At 43.4% G+C, this 16,601-nt stretch overlaps 1 protein-coding gene across 1 annotated transcript in view; it reads left to right on the top strand.

Annotated features, from left to right (window-relative positions):
* The window catches only part of XRRA1 (X-ray radiation resistance associated 1), a 95,863-nt gene that overhangs the window by 72,779 nt on the left and 6,483 nt on the right, over window positions 1-16,601 (top strand). The window contains exons 12-13 of the mRNA XM_089915308.1: window positions 14,202-14,295; window positions 15,067-15,182. Of these exons, the coding sequence (XP_089771434.1) occupies window positions 14,202-14,295; window positions 15,067-15,182 (210 nt within the window). The remainder of the gene's footprint in view (window positions 1-14,201; window positions 14,296-15,066; window positions 15,183-16,601) is intronic.

The raw sequence follows: 16,601 nt of genomic DNA, 5'->3' as shown, positions 1-16,601 counted from the left end.
TTTGACTATTAAGTTATATTCACCCTAACCCAATGAAAAATTGGGCAGAAATTTCAAGGTGTCATTGGAATCTGAATTTATTTCCAGGGGCATTAAACTCACCTTATAAGGAACAAGCTAACCTGATGGTCAAATTCTGCTTACAGTAATCAGCCAGAATCCTAAGCCTATATCTTTCAGCTGGGACTTAATTTCACAGAAAATATGGCACACGTGCCCTGGGTATCTTTCAACTTTCCACCAGTATTTTTTTTAATAAATTTACTTATTTATATTTTTGGCTGCGTTGGGTCTTCCTTGCTGCGTGCGGTAGTTGCAGTGAGTGGGGGCTACTCTTCGTTGCGGTGCGTGGGCTTCTCACTGCGGTGGCTTCTTCTCTTGTTGTGGAGCACAGGCTCTAGGCATGTGGGTTTCAGTAGTTGTGGCATGCGGGCTCAGTAGTTGTGGCTCACGGGCTCTAGAGTGCAGGCTCAGTAGTTGTGGCGCACGGGCTTAGCTGCTCCGCGGCATGTGGGATCTTCCCGGACCAGGGCTCGAACCCATGTCCCCTGCATTGGCAGGCGGATTCTTAACCACTTCGCCATGAGGGAAGTCCCTCCACCAGTTTTAATTGTAACCTTCTTCAACTTTTTAGCTACCTGATTTGGATGGATGTAATTTTGCATCCTGACAAAATTAAATTCTCCATCTCCCATTTTGTGGTGACTGCTTCTTGACTACTTGATTTGCACAAAAGTGACTCTGCACCCTCTTTAACCATCATTATATAGTCATTTATCAACACATGTTAGGTTTCTTTGTAGATTCATCTTTCTTCCCTCTTTTTCTACAGTCTAGATAAGAAGTCAGCAAAACTTTTTCTGTAAAAGAGACAGATAGTAAATATATTACTCTGTCACAACTAGTCAACTCTGCCCTTGTAGCACAAAAGGCAATACATAAGTGAATGAGCATGTCAGTGTTCTAATGAAACCTTATTAAACAGATAGGGACCCAGATTTTGGCCAACAGGCTATATCTGCTGACCCTGGTTTTTGTATATTCTTTGGCTAAGAGTGATACTTACATTTTTAAGTGGTTGCAAAAATCAAAAGAAGAATAATACTTCATGACCCATGAAAATTATGTGAAATTCAAATTTCAGAGTCCATAAATAAAGTTTTATTGGAAGAGTCACCACACTTATTTACTTATGAATTGTCTATGGCTGCTTTTGTGCTACAACAGCAAAGTTGAATAGTTGCAACAGAGACCGTATGGCCTGCAAAGCCTAAAACATTTATTATCTGGCCTCTGACAGAAAAGGTTTGCTGACCTCTGGTCTAGATGATCAAATGTGAAAGTCCTTCAAGGCCTACTTTGAGTCCCTTTTCTCCTCTTACTCTGTGTTTTCTCCCGAGGCTGGCTTCACATACCCATTGCCCATGACCAATGCCTCACAAACTTATAAATCCTTTATACCCAAGACCAGTGTATCTACTGTCTACTTGAATTTCTACTTGGAGGTCTAAAAGGCATCTCCAAAAACACATATCCAAAGTGAATTAATGATCTTATCAATTCAAAAATGGATGTTCTTCCATGATTCCATATCGTTGTCAATAGCTGAGTTACTTGAGCTATTGACTCCGTTCAGGTACTTGAGCCAAAACCTGGTTGTCGTCTTTGATACTTCTCTCTCCTGTACATCCCTCCTCCCCACCCATATCTAATCCAAGTCCTGTCAAATTTAAGTCTCCATATTTCTGTTTTTTATGGAATTATAGTTGATTTACAATATTGTGTTAGTTTCAGGTGTATAGCATAGTGATTCAATATTTTTGCAGGTTATATTCCATTATAGGTTATTACAAGACTGAGTATAATTCCCTGTGCTATACAGTATATCCTTGTTGCTTATCTATTTTATATATAATAGTTTATATTTCTTAATCCCATACCCCTAATTTGTCCTCCCCTGCTTCACTCTCTTCTTTGGTAACCACAAGTTTGTTTTCTGTGAGTCTGTGTCTGTTTTGTATATACATTCATTTATATTATTTTTTAGATTCCAATATAAGTGATATCATACAGCATTTGTCTTTCTCTAACTTATTTCACTAAATGTAATATTTTCTAGGTCTATACATGTTGCTGCAAATGGCATTATTTCATTTTCTTTATAGCTGAGTAATACCACCAGTTTACATTCCCACCAATAGTATACGAGGGTTCCCTTTTCTCCACATCTTCTCCAACATTTGTTATTGGTAGACTTTTTTAAAAAATATTTGTAAATTTTTATTTATTTATTTATTTATTTATGGCTGTGTTGGGTCTTCGTTGCTGCACGCAGGCTTTCTGTAGTTGCAGCGAGCAGGGGCTACTGTTCGTTGTGGTGCACGGGCTTCTCATAGTGGTGGCTTCTCTTGTTGCAGAGCATGGGTTCTAGGCATGCGGGCTTCAGTAGTTGTGGCTCACTGGCTCTAGAGCGCAGGCTTAGTAGTTGTGGTGCACGGGCTTAGTTGCTCTGCAGCATGTGGGGTCTTCCCAGACCAGGCTCGAACCTATGTCCCCTGCATTGGCAGGCAGATTCTTAACCACTGAGCCACCAGGGAAGTCCCATGGTAGACTTTTTGATGATAGCCATTCTGACAGATGTAAGGTGATATCTCATTGTGGTTTTGATTTGCATTACTCTATTAGCGATGTTGAGCATATTTCATGTGACTGTTGGCCATCTGTATGTCTTTGAAAAAATGTCTATTCAAATCTTCTGCCCAGTTTTCAATTGGATTATTTGGGGTTTTTTGATAATGAGTTGTATGAGCTGTTTGTATGTTTTAGGTATTAACCCCTTGTTAGTTGAATCATTTGCAAATATTTTCCCCCGTTCCACAGATTGCCTTTTTGTTTTGTCAGTGGTTTCCTTTGCTGTGCAGAAGCTTTTAAGTTTTATTAGGTCCCATCTGTTTATTTCTGCTCTTATTTCTTTTGCCTTAGGAAAGTGATGCAAAAAAATATTGCTATAATTTATGTCAAAGAGTGTTCGGTCTATGTTCTCTTCTAGGACTTTTATGATTTCAGGTCTTACATTTAGGTGATTAAACCATTTTGAGTTTATTTTTGTATATGGTGTAAGAGAATGTTCTTTTCTTGGCTGCGCTGTGCAGCTTGCAGGATCTTAGTTCCCTGACCAGGGATTGAACCTGGGCTCTTGGCAGTGAAAGCATGGAGTCCTAAACACTGGACTGCCAGGGAGTTCCCAAGAGAATGTTCTAATATATATATATATTTACATGTAGCTGTCCAGTTTTCCCAGCACCACTTACTGAGGAGACTGTCTTTTTTCCATTTATATTCTTGCCTCCTTTGTCGTAGATTAATTGACCGTAGGTGTGTGGCTTTATTTCTCAGCTTTTTATTCTGTTCCATTGATGTATGTGTCTGTTTTTGTGTCAACACCATGCTGTTTTTGATTACTATAGCTTTATAGTATAGTCTGAAGTCTGGGAGGGTTATACCTCCAGCTTTGTTCTTTTCCTCGGGACTGCTTTGGCAATTCTGGGTCTTTTGTGTATTTTAGTATTATTTCTTCTAGTTCTCTGGAAAAAGTAATGGGTATTTTGATAGGGATTGCATTAAATCCGTAGATTGCTTTGGGTAGTATGGCCATTTTAACAACGCTAAAATCTTCCTATCCTCCAGCATGGGATATCTTTCCATTTCATTGAATCATCTTTAATTTCCTTCATCCATGTTTTACAGTTTTCCAAATACAGGCTTTCACTTCCTTGGATAAGTTTATTCCTAGGTATTTTTGGATGTGATTAAAAATTTTTTTTAATTGAAATATAGTTGCTGTACAATATTATATGTTAGAGGTGTACAATACAGTGATTCATAGTTTTTAAAGGTTGTACTCCATTTATAATTACTATAAAGTAATGTCTATATTCCCCGTGTTGTACAATATATCCTTGGAACTTGTTTTATACCTAATAGTTTGTACATCTTTCTTCTCTACACCTATATGGCCCCTTCCCCCTTCCCCTTCCCCATTGGTCACCACTAGTTTGTTTTCTATATCTGTAAGTCTGCTTCTTTCTTATTATATTCACTAGTTTCCTGTATTTTTTAGATTCCACAACTAAGTGATATCATACAGCATTTCTTTCTCTGACTTACTTCACTTAAAATAATACCCTCCAAGTCCATCCATGTTGCTGCAAATGGCAAGATTTCATTCTTTTTCATGGCTGAGTATTAGTCCATTGTGTGTGTGTGTGTGTGTGTGTGTGTGTGTGTGTGTGTGTGTGTGTATACCACGTCTTCTTTATCCATTCATCTGTTGATGGTCACTTAGGTTGCTTCCATATCTTGCCAGTTGTAAACAATGCTGCTATGAACACTGGGATGCATGTACCTTTTCAAATTAGTGCTTTTGTTTTTTTCAGATATTTACCCAGGAGTAGAATTGCTTGGTCAATGGTAGTTTTATTTTAAGTTTCTTGAGAAACCTCCATACTGTTTTCCACAGTGGCTGTACAGTTTACATTCCCACCAACAGTGCATGAGGGTTGTCTTTTCTCCACATCCTCTTTTTGATGATAGCCATTCTGAGAGGTTTGAGGTGATATCTCATTGTGGTTTTGATTTGCATTTCCCTAATGATTAGCAGTGTTCAACATCTTTTCATGGGCCTGTTGGCCATCTGCATTTGCTCTTTAGAAAAATGTCTTCAGTTCTTCTGCCCATTTTTTAATCAGGCTGTTTGGTTTTTTTGATGTTGAGTTGTATGAGCTATTTATATATATATTGGATATTAATCCCTTATTGGTCATATCATTTTCTCCTACTCAGGAGGTTGTCTTTTCCTTTTTTCAATGGCTTCTATTGCTGTGCAAAAACTTTTAGGTTTAATTAGGTTCCATTTGTTTATTTTTGCATTTATTTCCTTTGGTTTAGGAAACAGATCCAAAAAATATTGCTATGATTTATGTCAAAGACTGTTCTGCCTTTGTTTTCCTCTAAAAGTATTACAGTATCCAGTCTTACACTTAGGTCTTTAATCCATTTTGACTTTATTTTTGTATATGGTGTTCGAGAACGTTTTAACTTCATTCTTTTAAGTTAGCTGTCCAGTTTTCCCAGTACCTCTTATTTGAAGAGATTATCGTTTCTCCATTGTATATTCTTGCCTCCTTTGTCATAGATTAATTGATCATAAGTGCATGGTTTTTTTCTGGGCTCTCTCTACTGTTGCATTGATGTCTCTTTTTATGCCAGTACCATAATGTTTTGATTACATTGTAGCTTTGTAATATAGTCTGAAGTCAGGGAGCATGATTCGTCCAGATCTGTTATTCTTTATCAAGATTGTTTTGACTATTTGGGTTCTTTTGTATTTCAATACAAATTTTAATATGGTTTGTTCTGGTTCTTTGAAAAATGCCGTTCATATTTTTTTGAATTTTAATATCCTTATTGGAGTTTAATTGCTTTACAATGTTGTGTTAGTTTCTGCTGTACAACACAGTGAATCAGCTATATGTATACATATATCCCTATATCCCCTCCCTCTTGAGTCTCCCTCCCACCCTCCCTATCCCACCCCTCTAGGTCATCAGAAGGCATCAAGCTGATCTCCCTGGGCTATGCAGCAGCTTCCCACTAGCCATCCACTTTACAATTGGTAGTGTATATATGTCAATGCTACTCTCTCACTTTGTTCCAGCTTCCCCTTCCCCCTCGTGTCCATTGATAGCTTGATAGGGATTGCATTGAATCTGTAGATTGCCTTTGGTAGTATGGTCATTTTAACAATATTGATTCTTCCAATCCAAAAACACGGTATATCTTTCCATCTGTTTGTCGTCTTCTTTTTCTTTCATCAGTGTCTTATACTTTTCCGAATACAGTTCTTTTGCCTCCTTAGGTAGGTTTATTCCTAGATATTTTATTCTTTTTGATGTGATGGTAAATGGGATTGTTTCCTTAATTTCTCTTTATGACAGTTCATTGTTAATGTGTAGGAATGGAACAGATTTCTGTATGTTGATTTTATATCCTGCAACTTTACTGAATTCAGTGATGAGTGCTAGTTGTTTTCTGGTGGTGTCTTTAGGATTTTCTGTATGTACTATTGCATCAGCTGCAAATGGTGACAGTTTTACTTCTTCCTTTCCAATCTGGATTCCATTTATTTCTTTTTCATCTCTGACTGTCGTAACTAGGACTTCCAAAACTATGTTGAATAGAAGTGGCTAGAGTGGACATCCTTGTCTTGTTCCTGATCTTAGAAGAAATGCTTTCAGCTTTTCACCTTCGAGTATGATGTTAGCTGTGGGTTTGTCATATATGGCCTTTATTATGTTGAGGTACAGTCCCACTATGCCCACTTTCTGGAGAGTTTTTATCATAAATGGGTGTTGAATTTTGTCAAAAGCTTTTTCTGCATCTATTGAGATGGTCATATGGTTTTTATTCTTCAATCTGTTGATGTGGTGTATCACACTGATTGATTTGTGTATATTGAAGAATCCTTGCATCCCTGGGATAAATCCCACTTGATCATGGTGTATGATCCTTTTAATGTATTGTTGGATTTGGATTGCTAGTATTTTGTCAAGGATTTTTTCATCTCTGTTCATCAGTGGTATTGGCCTGTAATTTTCTTTTTTTGTCATATCTTTGTGTGGTTTTGGTATCAGGGTGATGGTGGACTCACAGAGTGAGTTTGGGAGTGTTCCTTCCTCTGCAATTTTTTGGAATAGTTTCATAGGATTGGTGTTAACTCTTCTCTAAATGTTTGATAGAATTTGCCTGTGAAGCCATCTGGTCCTGGACTTTTGTTTGTTGGACTTTTTAAAATCACAGTTTTAATTTCAGTACTGGTAATTATTTTGTATTTCTTACTGGTTCACTCTTGGAAGATTGTACCTTTCTAGGAATTTGTCCATTTCTTCTAGGTTGTCCATTTTATTGTCACGTAGTTTATTGTAGTACTCTCTTATGATCCTTTGTATTTCCGTGGTGTCAGTTGTAACTTCTTTTTCATTTCTGATTTTATTGATTTGAGTCCTTTCCCTTCCTTCTTTGATGAGTCTGGCTAAAGTTTTATTAATTTTGTTTTTCTTTTCAAAGAACCAACTTTTAGTTTCATTGATCTTTTCTGTTGTTTTCTTCATTTCTGTTTCATTTATTTCTGCTCTGATCTTTATGATTTCTTTCCTTCTACTAACTTTGGGTTTTGTTCGTTCTTCTTTCTCTAGTTGTTTTAGGTGTAAGTTTGGGTTGTTTGAGATTTTTTCTTATTTCCTGAGGTAACACTGTATTGCCATAAACTTTCCTTTTATAACTGCTTTTGCTGAGTCCCATATGTTTTGGATTGTCGTGTTTTCATTTTCATTTGTCTCTAGGTATGTTTTTAATTTCACCTTTGATTTCTTCAGTGATCCATTGGTTGTTTAGTAGCATACTATTTATCCTCCAAGTGTTTGTGTTTTTTACAGTTTATTTTTCTTGTAGTTGATTTCTAATCTCAGCGTTGTGGTCGGAAAAGATGCTTGATAAGATTTCAGTTTTCTTAAATTTACCATGGCTTGCTTTGTGGCCCAGCATGTGATCTGTCTTGGAGAATGTTCCATGTGCACTTGAGAAGAACGTGTATTCTGCTGCTTTCAGATGGAATGTTCCATAAATACCAATTAAGTCAATGTGATCTAATGTGTTATTTAAGGCCTGTGTTTCCTTATTGATTTTCTATCTGGATGATCTGTCCATTGATGTACGTGGGGTGTTAAAGTCCCCCACTATTATTGTGTTACTATCGATTTCTCCTTTTATGGCTATTAGCATTTACCTTATACATTGGTGTGCTCCTATGTTGCATGCATATATATTTACAATTGTTATATATTCTTGGATTGATCCCTTGATCATTATGTAGTGTCCTTCCTTGTCTCTTGTAACAGTCTTTATTTTAAAGTCTATTTTGTCTATATGAACATTGCTACTCCAGCTTTCTTTTGATTTCCATGTGCATGGAATACCTTTTTCCATCCCCTCACTTTCAGTTTGCATGTGTCTCTAGATCTAATATAAGTCTCTTATAGGCAGCATATATACAGGTCTTGTTTTTTTAACCATTTAGCCACTCATTGTCTTTTGGTTGGAGCATTTAGCCCATTTACATTTAAGGTAATTATTGATACGTATGTTCTTACTGCCATTCTGTTAATTGTTTTGTTTTTGTTTCCATAGGTCTTTTTTTCCCTTTCTTCTTTTGCTCTCTTGTGATTTGATGACCATCTTTAGTTTTATGTTTGAATTCCTTTTTCTTTTTTGTGTGTATATCTATCACAGGTTTTGGTTTGTGGTTACCATGAAGTTTTTGTATAGCAGTCTCTCTCCCTCTCCCTCTCCCTCTCTCTCTATATATATATGTAGATGTATATATATGTATATATATATGTGTGTGTGTGTGATTGTATTAAGTTGCTGATCTCAATTTCAAATTTTAGTGATCTGTTCTTCCATACCACTATTGATTCCTTCTAGTGTATTTTTCATTTCAGTTATTGTATTCTTCACCTCTGTTTGATTGTTCTTTATATTTTCTCTTTTTTAAAAAAACTTCTAACTTCTCCCTCTGTGCATCCATTGTCCTCCCAAGTTCTTTGATCACGTTTACAATCTTTACTCTGAACTCTGGCCTGCAGATTTTCTGATGAAAAATCAGCTGATAGCTTTATAGGAGTTTCCTTGCTGCTTCTTGTATTCTCTTTAATTGTTGTCATTTTAGTTACAATGTGTCTTGATGTATTCCTCTTTTGAGTTAATCCTGTATGGGGCTCTGTGCTTCCTAAACTTGGATGTCTGTTTCCTTTCCCAGTGAGGCAAGTTTTCAGCTATTATGTCTTCAGTTGTTCTCAGCCTCTTTCTTTTCTTTCTGAGACCCCTATAGTGCAAATATTTGTGCACTTGATGTGGTCCCAGAGGTCTCTAACTGTCCTCATTTCTTTTCATTTCTTTGTCTTTTTTTCTGTTCAGTGGCAGTGATTTCCACTACTCTGTCTTCCAGCTCACTGATCTCTTCCTCTGTGTTATATAGTCTACTATTGTTGGTTCCTCATAGTGTTTTCATTTCAGTTATTGCATTCTTCATCTTTGTTTATTCTTTATATTTTCTAATTCTTTGTTTAAAAACTTCTAACTTCTCTCTCTGTGCATCCATTCTTTGTCCAAGTTCTTTTATCATCCTTATGATCATTACCCTGAACTCTTTCTCAGGTAGATTGCCTATCTCCACTTAGCTTTTCTTCTGAGGTTTTAGCTTGTTCCTTCATCTGGAACATGTTCCTATTTCACCTCATTTTGCCTGTTGCTGTTTTTATTTTTATGGATTTGGCAGGTTGGTTCTGTTTCCCGACTTTGGAGAAGTGTCCTTTTGTAGATGTCCTGTGTGTCCCAGCAGTACACTACCCTCTCATCACCAGAGCTGTGTATGATGTGTGGATCTTTTGTGGCAGGCTGACTGTGTGTGAGCACATGGGTGGTCTGCTAGACTTGATTGGTCCCCGGTCCTGTTGGTTGCCAGACCCTGCCTTGTGTGGAGGCTGCCTGTCGCTGGTTCATAGGACCCAGTCATGAGGTGGCTGACTGCAGAACCTTGGGGTGCCCTGGGTTCAGCTTACTGGTGGGCAGAATCAGGGTCCAGGAGACCTCAGTCTATTGTGTGTCCACTGGTGGGTGAAGGAAGGTTCTGGGGCTAGTCCTGGACTACTGGTGGGCAGAGATGTTTCCTAGGGTCTGGTTGCAGGGTGCAGAGGTCCTAGAGGTGGTGTCAGATTGCTGGGGGGTGGGCCGATTCCTAACACAGTTGGTTGTGGGGTCTGGGGTATCCTGAAGTGCATGTCGGCCTGCTAGTGGGCAGGCCAGGGCCCAGCCATTCCCAGGGCAGGATATGGCCTCCTAGTGGGTGGGCTGGTTCTGCAGGCTGCAAGGCTGTGGTTTTCTTGTGGCTGGTGTCTGCCTGCTGGTGGGCAAAGCTGGGTCTGACGCTAGACCAGGTTCTCTGGTGGGCAGGGCCACGGTCCAGCAGGTCCCAGGGCAGGGTCTGACTTGCTATTGGGCAGGCCATGTCTGCAGACTGGGGGGCTGTGGTTTTCTTATGGCTGCTCTCTGCCCACTGGTGGGTAAAAATGGGCTGAGGCTAGAGCAGGATCCTTGGAGGGTGGGGCTGGGTACAAGGGATTATGGGGCTGGGGCCTGTCCACTGGTAGGTGGAGCTGGTTCCTGGGGCCTCAGGTCTAGTGCCTGCACCCTGGTGTATGGGGCCAGGTCCTGGGCCCTCTGGTGGGCAGGGCCATGTCCAGGTGTGGCTGTGGGCTCAGGGGTTCTTAAGGCAGCCTGTCTGCTCATGGGTAGGGCTGTGTCCTTTCCCAGTTAGTTGCCTGGCCTGAGGCCTCCCAGTACTGATGTCTACAGACTGTTGAACCAGGGCATCACTGCATCCTGGGACTAATAAGCTAGAGGAAGGATTCTAAAATGGCGCTTGCCAGCACCAGTGTCCACATGGCAGAATGAGCTCCCCAGATGGCTGCCACCACTGTGTATGTCCCCAGGGTGAGCTCCAGTTGCATCCTGCTTCTCCAGGAGACTTCAAGATCAGCAGATGGGTCTAATCCAGGCTCATACCAAATTACTGCATCTGCCCTGGGTCCCGGAGTGTGAGATATTCGTGTGTTTTACGAGTGGGGTCTCTATCTCCCCCAGCCCTCTGGGACTCTCTAAAGTAAGCCCCTGCTGGCCCTCAAAGCCAGATGCTCTGAAGGCTCATCTTCCCAGTGCAGAAGCCCTGGTCTGGGGAGCTCAGTGTAGGGCTTGGACCTCTCACTTCTTTGGGAGAACCTCTGCAATTGTCATTTTTCTCCTGTTTGTGGGTTGCCCACCCAAGGGTATGGGACTTGACTATGTTGCAACTCCACCCCTCCTACCCATCTCATTGTGGTTCCTTCTTTATATCCTTAGGCATAGAAGACCATTTCTGTTAGCTTCTGGTCCTTTTCATCAATGGCTGTTCCGTAAATAGTTGTGATTTTGGTGTGCCTGTGAGAGGGGGTGAGCTTAGGGTCTTTCTACTCTACCATCTTGGCCAATCCCTGGTCTTGAATGGATGTCTTTATGTGGGAGCATCCATATGTAGACTGGGTGTACCCAGTGTCTTTGGGGTGATGGCTGGATCTGACACGTCTTTCCTCAGGGTGTGCTGGCCACTAAGATGAGGGTGTGGCTGGTGCTGGATTAGCTAGAGCCTCCAGCAGAGTGTGAGGCAGGACTTCCTCTCTGCTCAGTGGCCACGTCACTCTGTCGGGGGTGGGGCCTGCTGCCTAGTTGCTGGAGCAGAAGCCCTGAGGGTCCAGCTTGAGCTGGCTCCTTTCCCTGTAAGTGTGTGTTTCCCTTCTCCCCACACTGGGGCCTTGCCCTGAAGGAGGGGAGTGCTGAAGTACACGGGGCTTGTGCCCTTATAGAGGTCCGGTGCTCCTCCTGTGTAGGCGTCTGCAGCTCCACTCAGCTGCAGCCCAAGGTCACATCTTTTCCCCGTTATGGTTGGCCCAGATCCAGTGCAAGGTTGTGGCATAGAGTGGGCAGGGCTGGAGCCTTCCCTAGGCTGGGACTGGGGATCACGGTATTTTGGTTCAGGAATTGAAGCTCTGCGCAGCTGTCGGAAGTTGGGCTGCTTCTGTAGTGCTATTTGAGTAAGTGCAACAGTGGCTGCCACCGCCCACCTAGACCACACCCCAGGCCCCCGAGCCACCTCTGCATCCCTAGATGGAGTCTTTTCCCAAGACCTGACTGCCCTAGGTCCCGTGCCAGGCTGTGACACGGAAGAGCGGCACCGGGGGGGTTCTCTCGGCTCGCATTGGGGGGTGCGGTGCGGCGGCAGCTGCTAGGCAAACCTCTCTCCACCCTGTCTGGGGGTGAGCCTGCACCTGTGTGCTCCTCCCAAGTGGAGTCTAGGCTTCTGCAGGGTCCTCCCTGCAGGACCCCTTGTCCCCTCCGGGGACACCCTGTCTGTGGCTCAACCCGCTCACTCCCCACCCATGCGATCTCCGTTTTCCTCTTAGTCCCCTCCCCGGGGCACAGGTCCTGACCACGTGCTTTCCTTCTGTCCTACCTGATTACGTGGGAATCTTTCTTGCAGCCTTGGTGGTTTAGGAGTAGTTCTGCCAGTTTCCAGTTAGTTTTCCATGAGAACTGTTCTGCATGTAGATGTGGTTTTGATGTGTTTGTGGGGTCAGCTGAGCTCCACATCCTCTTACTCTACCATCTGGATCCCCCTCCTGAAGCACTAGCCTAGGTCCTCGTATTTCTAAAACTTCATCTCATGGGTTTAATCTTTGGTCTGGCCCATACTTGCATCCCCAGCCTCATTCTGCACCAGCCACCCTTTCCCTCTGCTTTTAGTCACACTAGCCTTCTTTAAATCCTTCCAACAGGCATTCCTCCTCTTTGCTGTGAGACCTTTCACACATTCTTCTCTGTGTATGGAACATTTCCTCTCTGCATTAGAGTAAGTTTAACACTAGCTGCTGCAACAAACTTAAAAATGTCGATGACTGAACACAAAAGTTTATTTCTTGCTTTTACAAAATCTATTGTGGATATTCCTGGTTGGTAGGTGGCCTTCCACATGATCCTTCAGAGAGCCAGGTCCCTTCTGGCTATGGCTCTGTCATCCCATGGGACCTTAAGAGTAGTTTATTGGATCCTATGCAACTGGTGGATAGATGATTGAGTGAGGGGAGGGTGGTGAGAGATGTAGAGGATCCTACAGGAGGTTTTGAATGGGCTGTACCTGGAAACGGCATTTATCACTTCCACCCAGGTGCATTGGCTAGAACTGTCATATGCCCACATCTAGCTGCCTAGGAGGCAGGAAGAAACAGTCTAGCTGTGTGCCCAGAAAGTAGAGGGAATGGCTTCAGTTAACCCAGAGATTTCTTTGACACATACTATGTCCCCTGCTGCATTCACTGATTACCTCCTGCCCGTCCTTCAGATCTCCGGGACGCCTTCTCTTACCTCTGTGACTAGGTCAAATCACCCTAGTCCTTCATGCGCCTCTCTTTTGTGGCAGTAATCACTGTTGTAAATTCATGTTCCTTTGTGTTACTGTTTCTTCTGTGCTTGTTTCCCACTAGGTACTGTTCCTCGGGGATAGGAATTGTATCTCTTTTGCTCAGTCCCAACCCAGTGCTTGGTACATGTAGTCATTCAGTAAATATTTGTTGACTGAAGGAACCAAAATGAAAGAAAATGAATAGGTAATTGCCCCGTGAGCACCTACTGCTACCCAGTGTGGCTCCAGAGGAAGTCAGATTGAAATACCATCCCACTCCCAGCCCTTAGTGCTATCTGTGGGTCACAAATCCGACTCAATACCTTTCAGTGTGTCTAGGCATCCGAAAGGCCACTGCCCAGCTCCTGGCCCCTCTGATACTATTTCATTGCTAATAGACACCCTGCCCAAGGTTGTCCCCAGATGTTCCAGCCACTCTTCTCAACAAGGATTGTGTATTTTTCTTGCCTTTCAGAGGCTGGCCTCATAGGGGTAGTGTGGCGTCGGGGCCCCAGACAGCCACGAGGTCTCCCTTACCCCACTGGCTCTGCTTATCCCTTAGATGCGTGTGTCCCCCTGACCTCCTGTCCCCTATCCCTCCCCAGAACAGGCTTTAGTGAAAGAGACTATCAGTGCTGTTGACAGACTGACCGGGTGTGTAGAGGTTGCACTGAGGAAGGTGAAGTGTCAGACAAAACGTATCCTGAAGTCAAAGTCCACGCCTTGCCAAATTTCCAGCCTCCTTGGGAGACAAGTGCTAAATGTATTTGTTCTTATTATTTTGTCACCAGCATCCTTAATATTTGGTATAAGCTACCTATCCAGTGTGGAGAAGGGAAAAAAATTCTTAACTTTCAAATGTGAAACAGATGGTGGAATTTTGAACAGGCAGGGCAAAGGTATTCTGAGTGTGAACAGGTGAAAGTGCAGGATAAGACACTGCCCAGCAGTAAGTCCTGTCCCTAGCAGCCTAACTCCTCCAGCCCCACCCTCGCCCCAGACCTAGCAAGCATGCAGCCCTGCATTGTGGGGCCTTGAAGCACTTGGGCAGAGGTGAGGGCGGTGTCGATCTGATGCTCTCCCGCATTCCTTACAGATTGCAAAGGAAGATGCCATTCTGCCGGTAGCTCTCTTCCCATCTCTCTGCGAGCTCATCTTTCATAACAACCCTCTGGTGGCCCATACACGAGGTATGGTACCCACAAACCTGCCCCCCGAACCCAGTCTCCAAGAAGCAATGTGGGCCTCCTCATCCCTACCTCAGGGCTGAGCCCTGCTCTGCTCTGCGTCGTGGGTGGACAAGGTTCATAGTGCATTGGGGGCTGTAGAAAACAAGAGACCTCTGAGCACATGCTCTGCACTAACTCATCCTGACAGCAAACCTGTGAAGTGGACATTTTTGTCCCCGTGCACAGTAGATGAAACTGAGGATCAGAGAGGGTCACAATCTACCCAAGGTCACACAGCAACAAAGAGGCAGCACTGGGAATGGCGTACAGAATTATCTAGATCCTGCATGGGCTCTATAATGACACTTTGCTTTGTGGAACAGGTCTGTTGTGACCTCACTCCCCACTTCCCAGTTAGGGAGGAGTGGGAGGCCGAACTGCTGAGCCCTCCCCACCCAAAGCATGCTGAATGCAGTAGATGCTCTGTCAGTACTGGAACCCACTGTCCAAGATGCAGCAGCTGGAGGCATTTTAGAATCCTGGGCCCTGGAGTGACACTAGGGTATTCTAATTTCTACTCTACACTGTCTTCATTGCCTTGGACAAATTCCTTAACCTCTCTGTGCCTCAGTTTCCTCACCTGTCAAATGGGCATAATATAGGTACCTACCTCCTAGAGCTCGTGCGGGAACTTAAGTAAGTTTATACATGTACATGAACAGTGCCTGGCACACAGAAGCCCCCAGTAAAATGTTAGCTAATAGTAATCTTATTTTCCCACCATGGCTCCAGGGGTCCCTCCACTGCTAAAAAGCTTCCTCCAGGAGCAGCTGGGAATCCACTTAATTCGAAGGAAGATGGTAAAGGCTAAGCGTCACATTCTGATGCCTCAGAAGGACTCTCGGAAGGTAAGCCTTCTAAGGCGGGACCCCCCAAGCCCAGGGGGAGTGGAGCCTATTTTAATGCCTGCAGACCAACCTGGCAGCAGAGCTGCTCCCTCCCACAATATCTGGGATCCCTCCGTTAGGTTTGTAGCCGCAGTTTTGTCTTCTCCTTCCCTCGCTCTCTTACATACAGATATACCCAGGAGAGACAAGACAGCCAGTCAGAGACCCAAAAGTCAGAGTAGGGAGGAGCCTGGGAGGGCATTGAGTCTGACCCCCTAATTTTACAGAGAAACTGAGGTCCAGAGAAGACACTGTGGAGAAGTGGAGAGAAATCAGTCAGAAGACCCGGGTGTGAGTCTGGCTCCATCATTTTTCTAGCTGCCTGAACTTGGGCAAGATTTCCACTCTCTGAGCTTCAGCTTCTCAACTCTAAAACCTCTCAGAGCTGCTGAGAGGACTGGATGAAGCAACAGATATAAAAACACTTTATAAACTCCCCAAACCCCTACGAATGCAGGTTATAGTCACCTGTGGTAATCGTGAATGGCTGCACCAGGGCTAGAATACACATCTCCTGCCTGAATCTTAGGAAGCGTTTCCTACCGTTGAGAGCAGTCTGCTCCCTCAGTACCTCCCCCAGCTAGTGGTCTTAGATTGGCCTTCTGGGATGCCGTAAAGTAAGTCAAATCCCTCTTTCATCCGAAGGATTTCAGAAATTTCTGTGAAATGCTGCTCCCTCCTGAACTTTAGTCTTCCTATAGCCAAAAGCTGGACTTGGCATTGCTGGTCCCGAAAGTTAATTAGTTATTCCCTGCCCAACGGCCCCCCCCCCCAACCCCAGTCTGCTTCTGTACAGCCAAGCTCTTGTCTTGAGCCCTCAGAGGACCAGAGCAGCATGTAAAACCAGAAATAGAAATTCAGAGAGTTTCCATCATCTTTCCCCTTGTCTGTTGCCTCCTCTAAGGATCCTGCTACTTCCCTTCCCATCAGCCAGCTGGGAAAGGGCACAGTCAGTGAGCCGGATGCTAACTATGTAATCCTGTCTCCCACGTACAGAACACCCATGCTGAGAACTTGCACACGTGCTACCCTGTAACCCTCACCATGGACAAGGAAACAGGCTCAGAGAGGTGAAATAACTTATTTGTTAAAAGGTAGTGTTGGGGTCCAGGGGCACCGTTACAGTTCCAACTAGTAGAGGATAAACACCAAGTATCAGTGGCCAAATGAGAAGCACATCAATGCTTTGTGAATCTAGGCAAACACCATCTAACCTCCAATGCAGGCTAGACTGGAGAGTGTTGTGTGGCCTGCAGGCAGGTTGGAGATGCCTACATGTTTTCCCTGTGTGCTCCCAGAGATGGGCTGGATGTACAGCCTTTTACTCGCTCAGTTACATAGACCAAGGTTGCTGGCCCTCCCTCATACTAGGCATGGACA

Source organism: Delphinapterus leucas, chromosome 7 (assembly GCF_059928025.1).
Source record: "Delphinapterus leucas isolate spDelLeu-1000000601 "Yukka" chromosome 7, BTC_Dleu_Yukka2, whole genome shotgun sequence".
Taxonomy (NCBI): Eukaryota; Metazoa; Chordata; class Mammalia; order Artiodactyla; family Monodontidae; genus Delphinapterus; species Delphinapterus leucas.
This window is presented reverse-complemented; position numbering and strand designations above follow the sequence as displayed.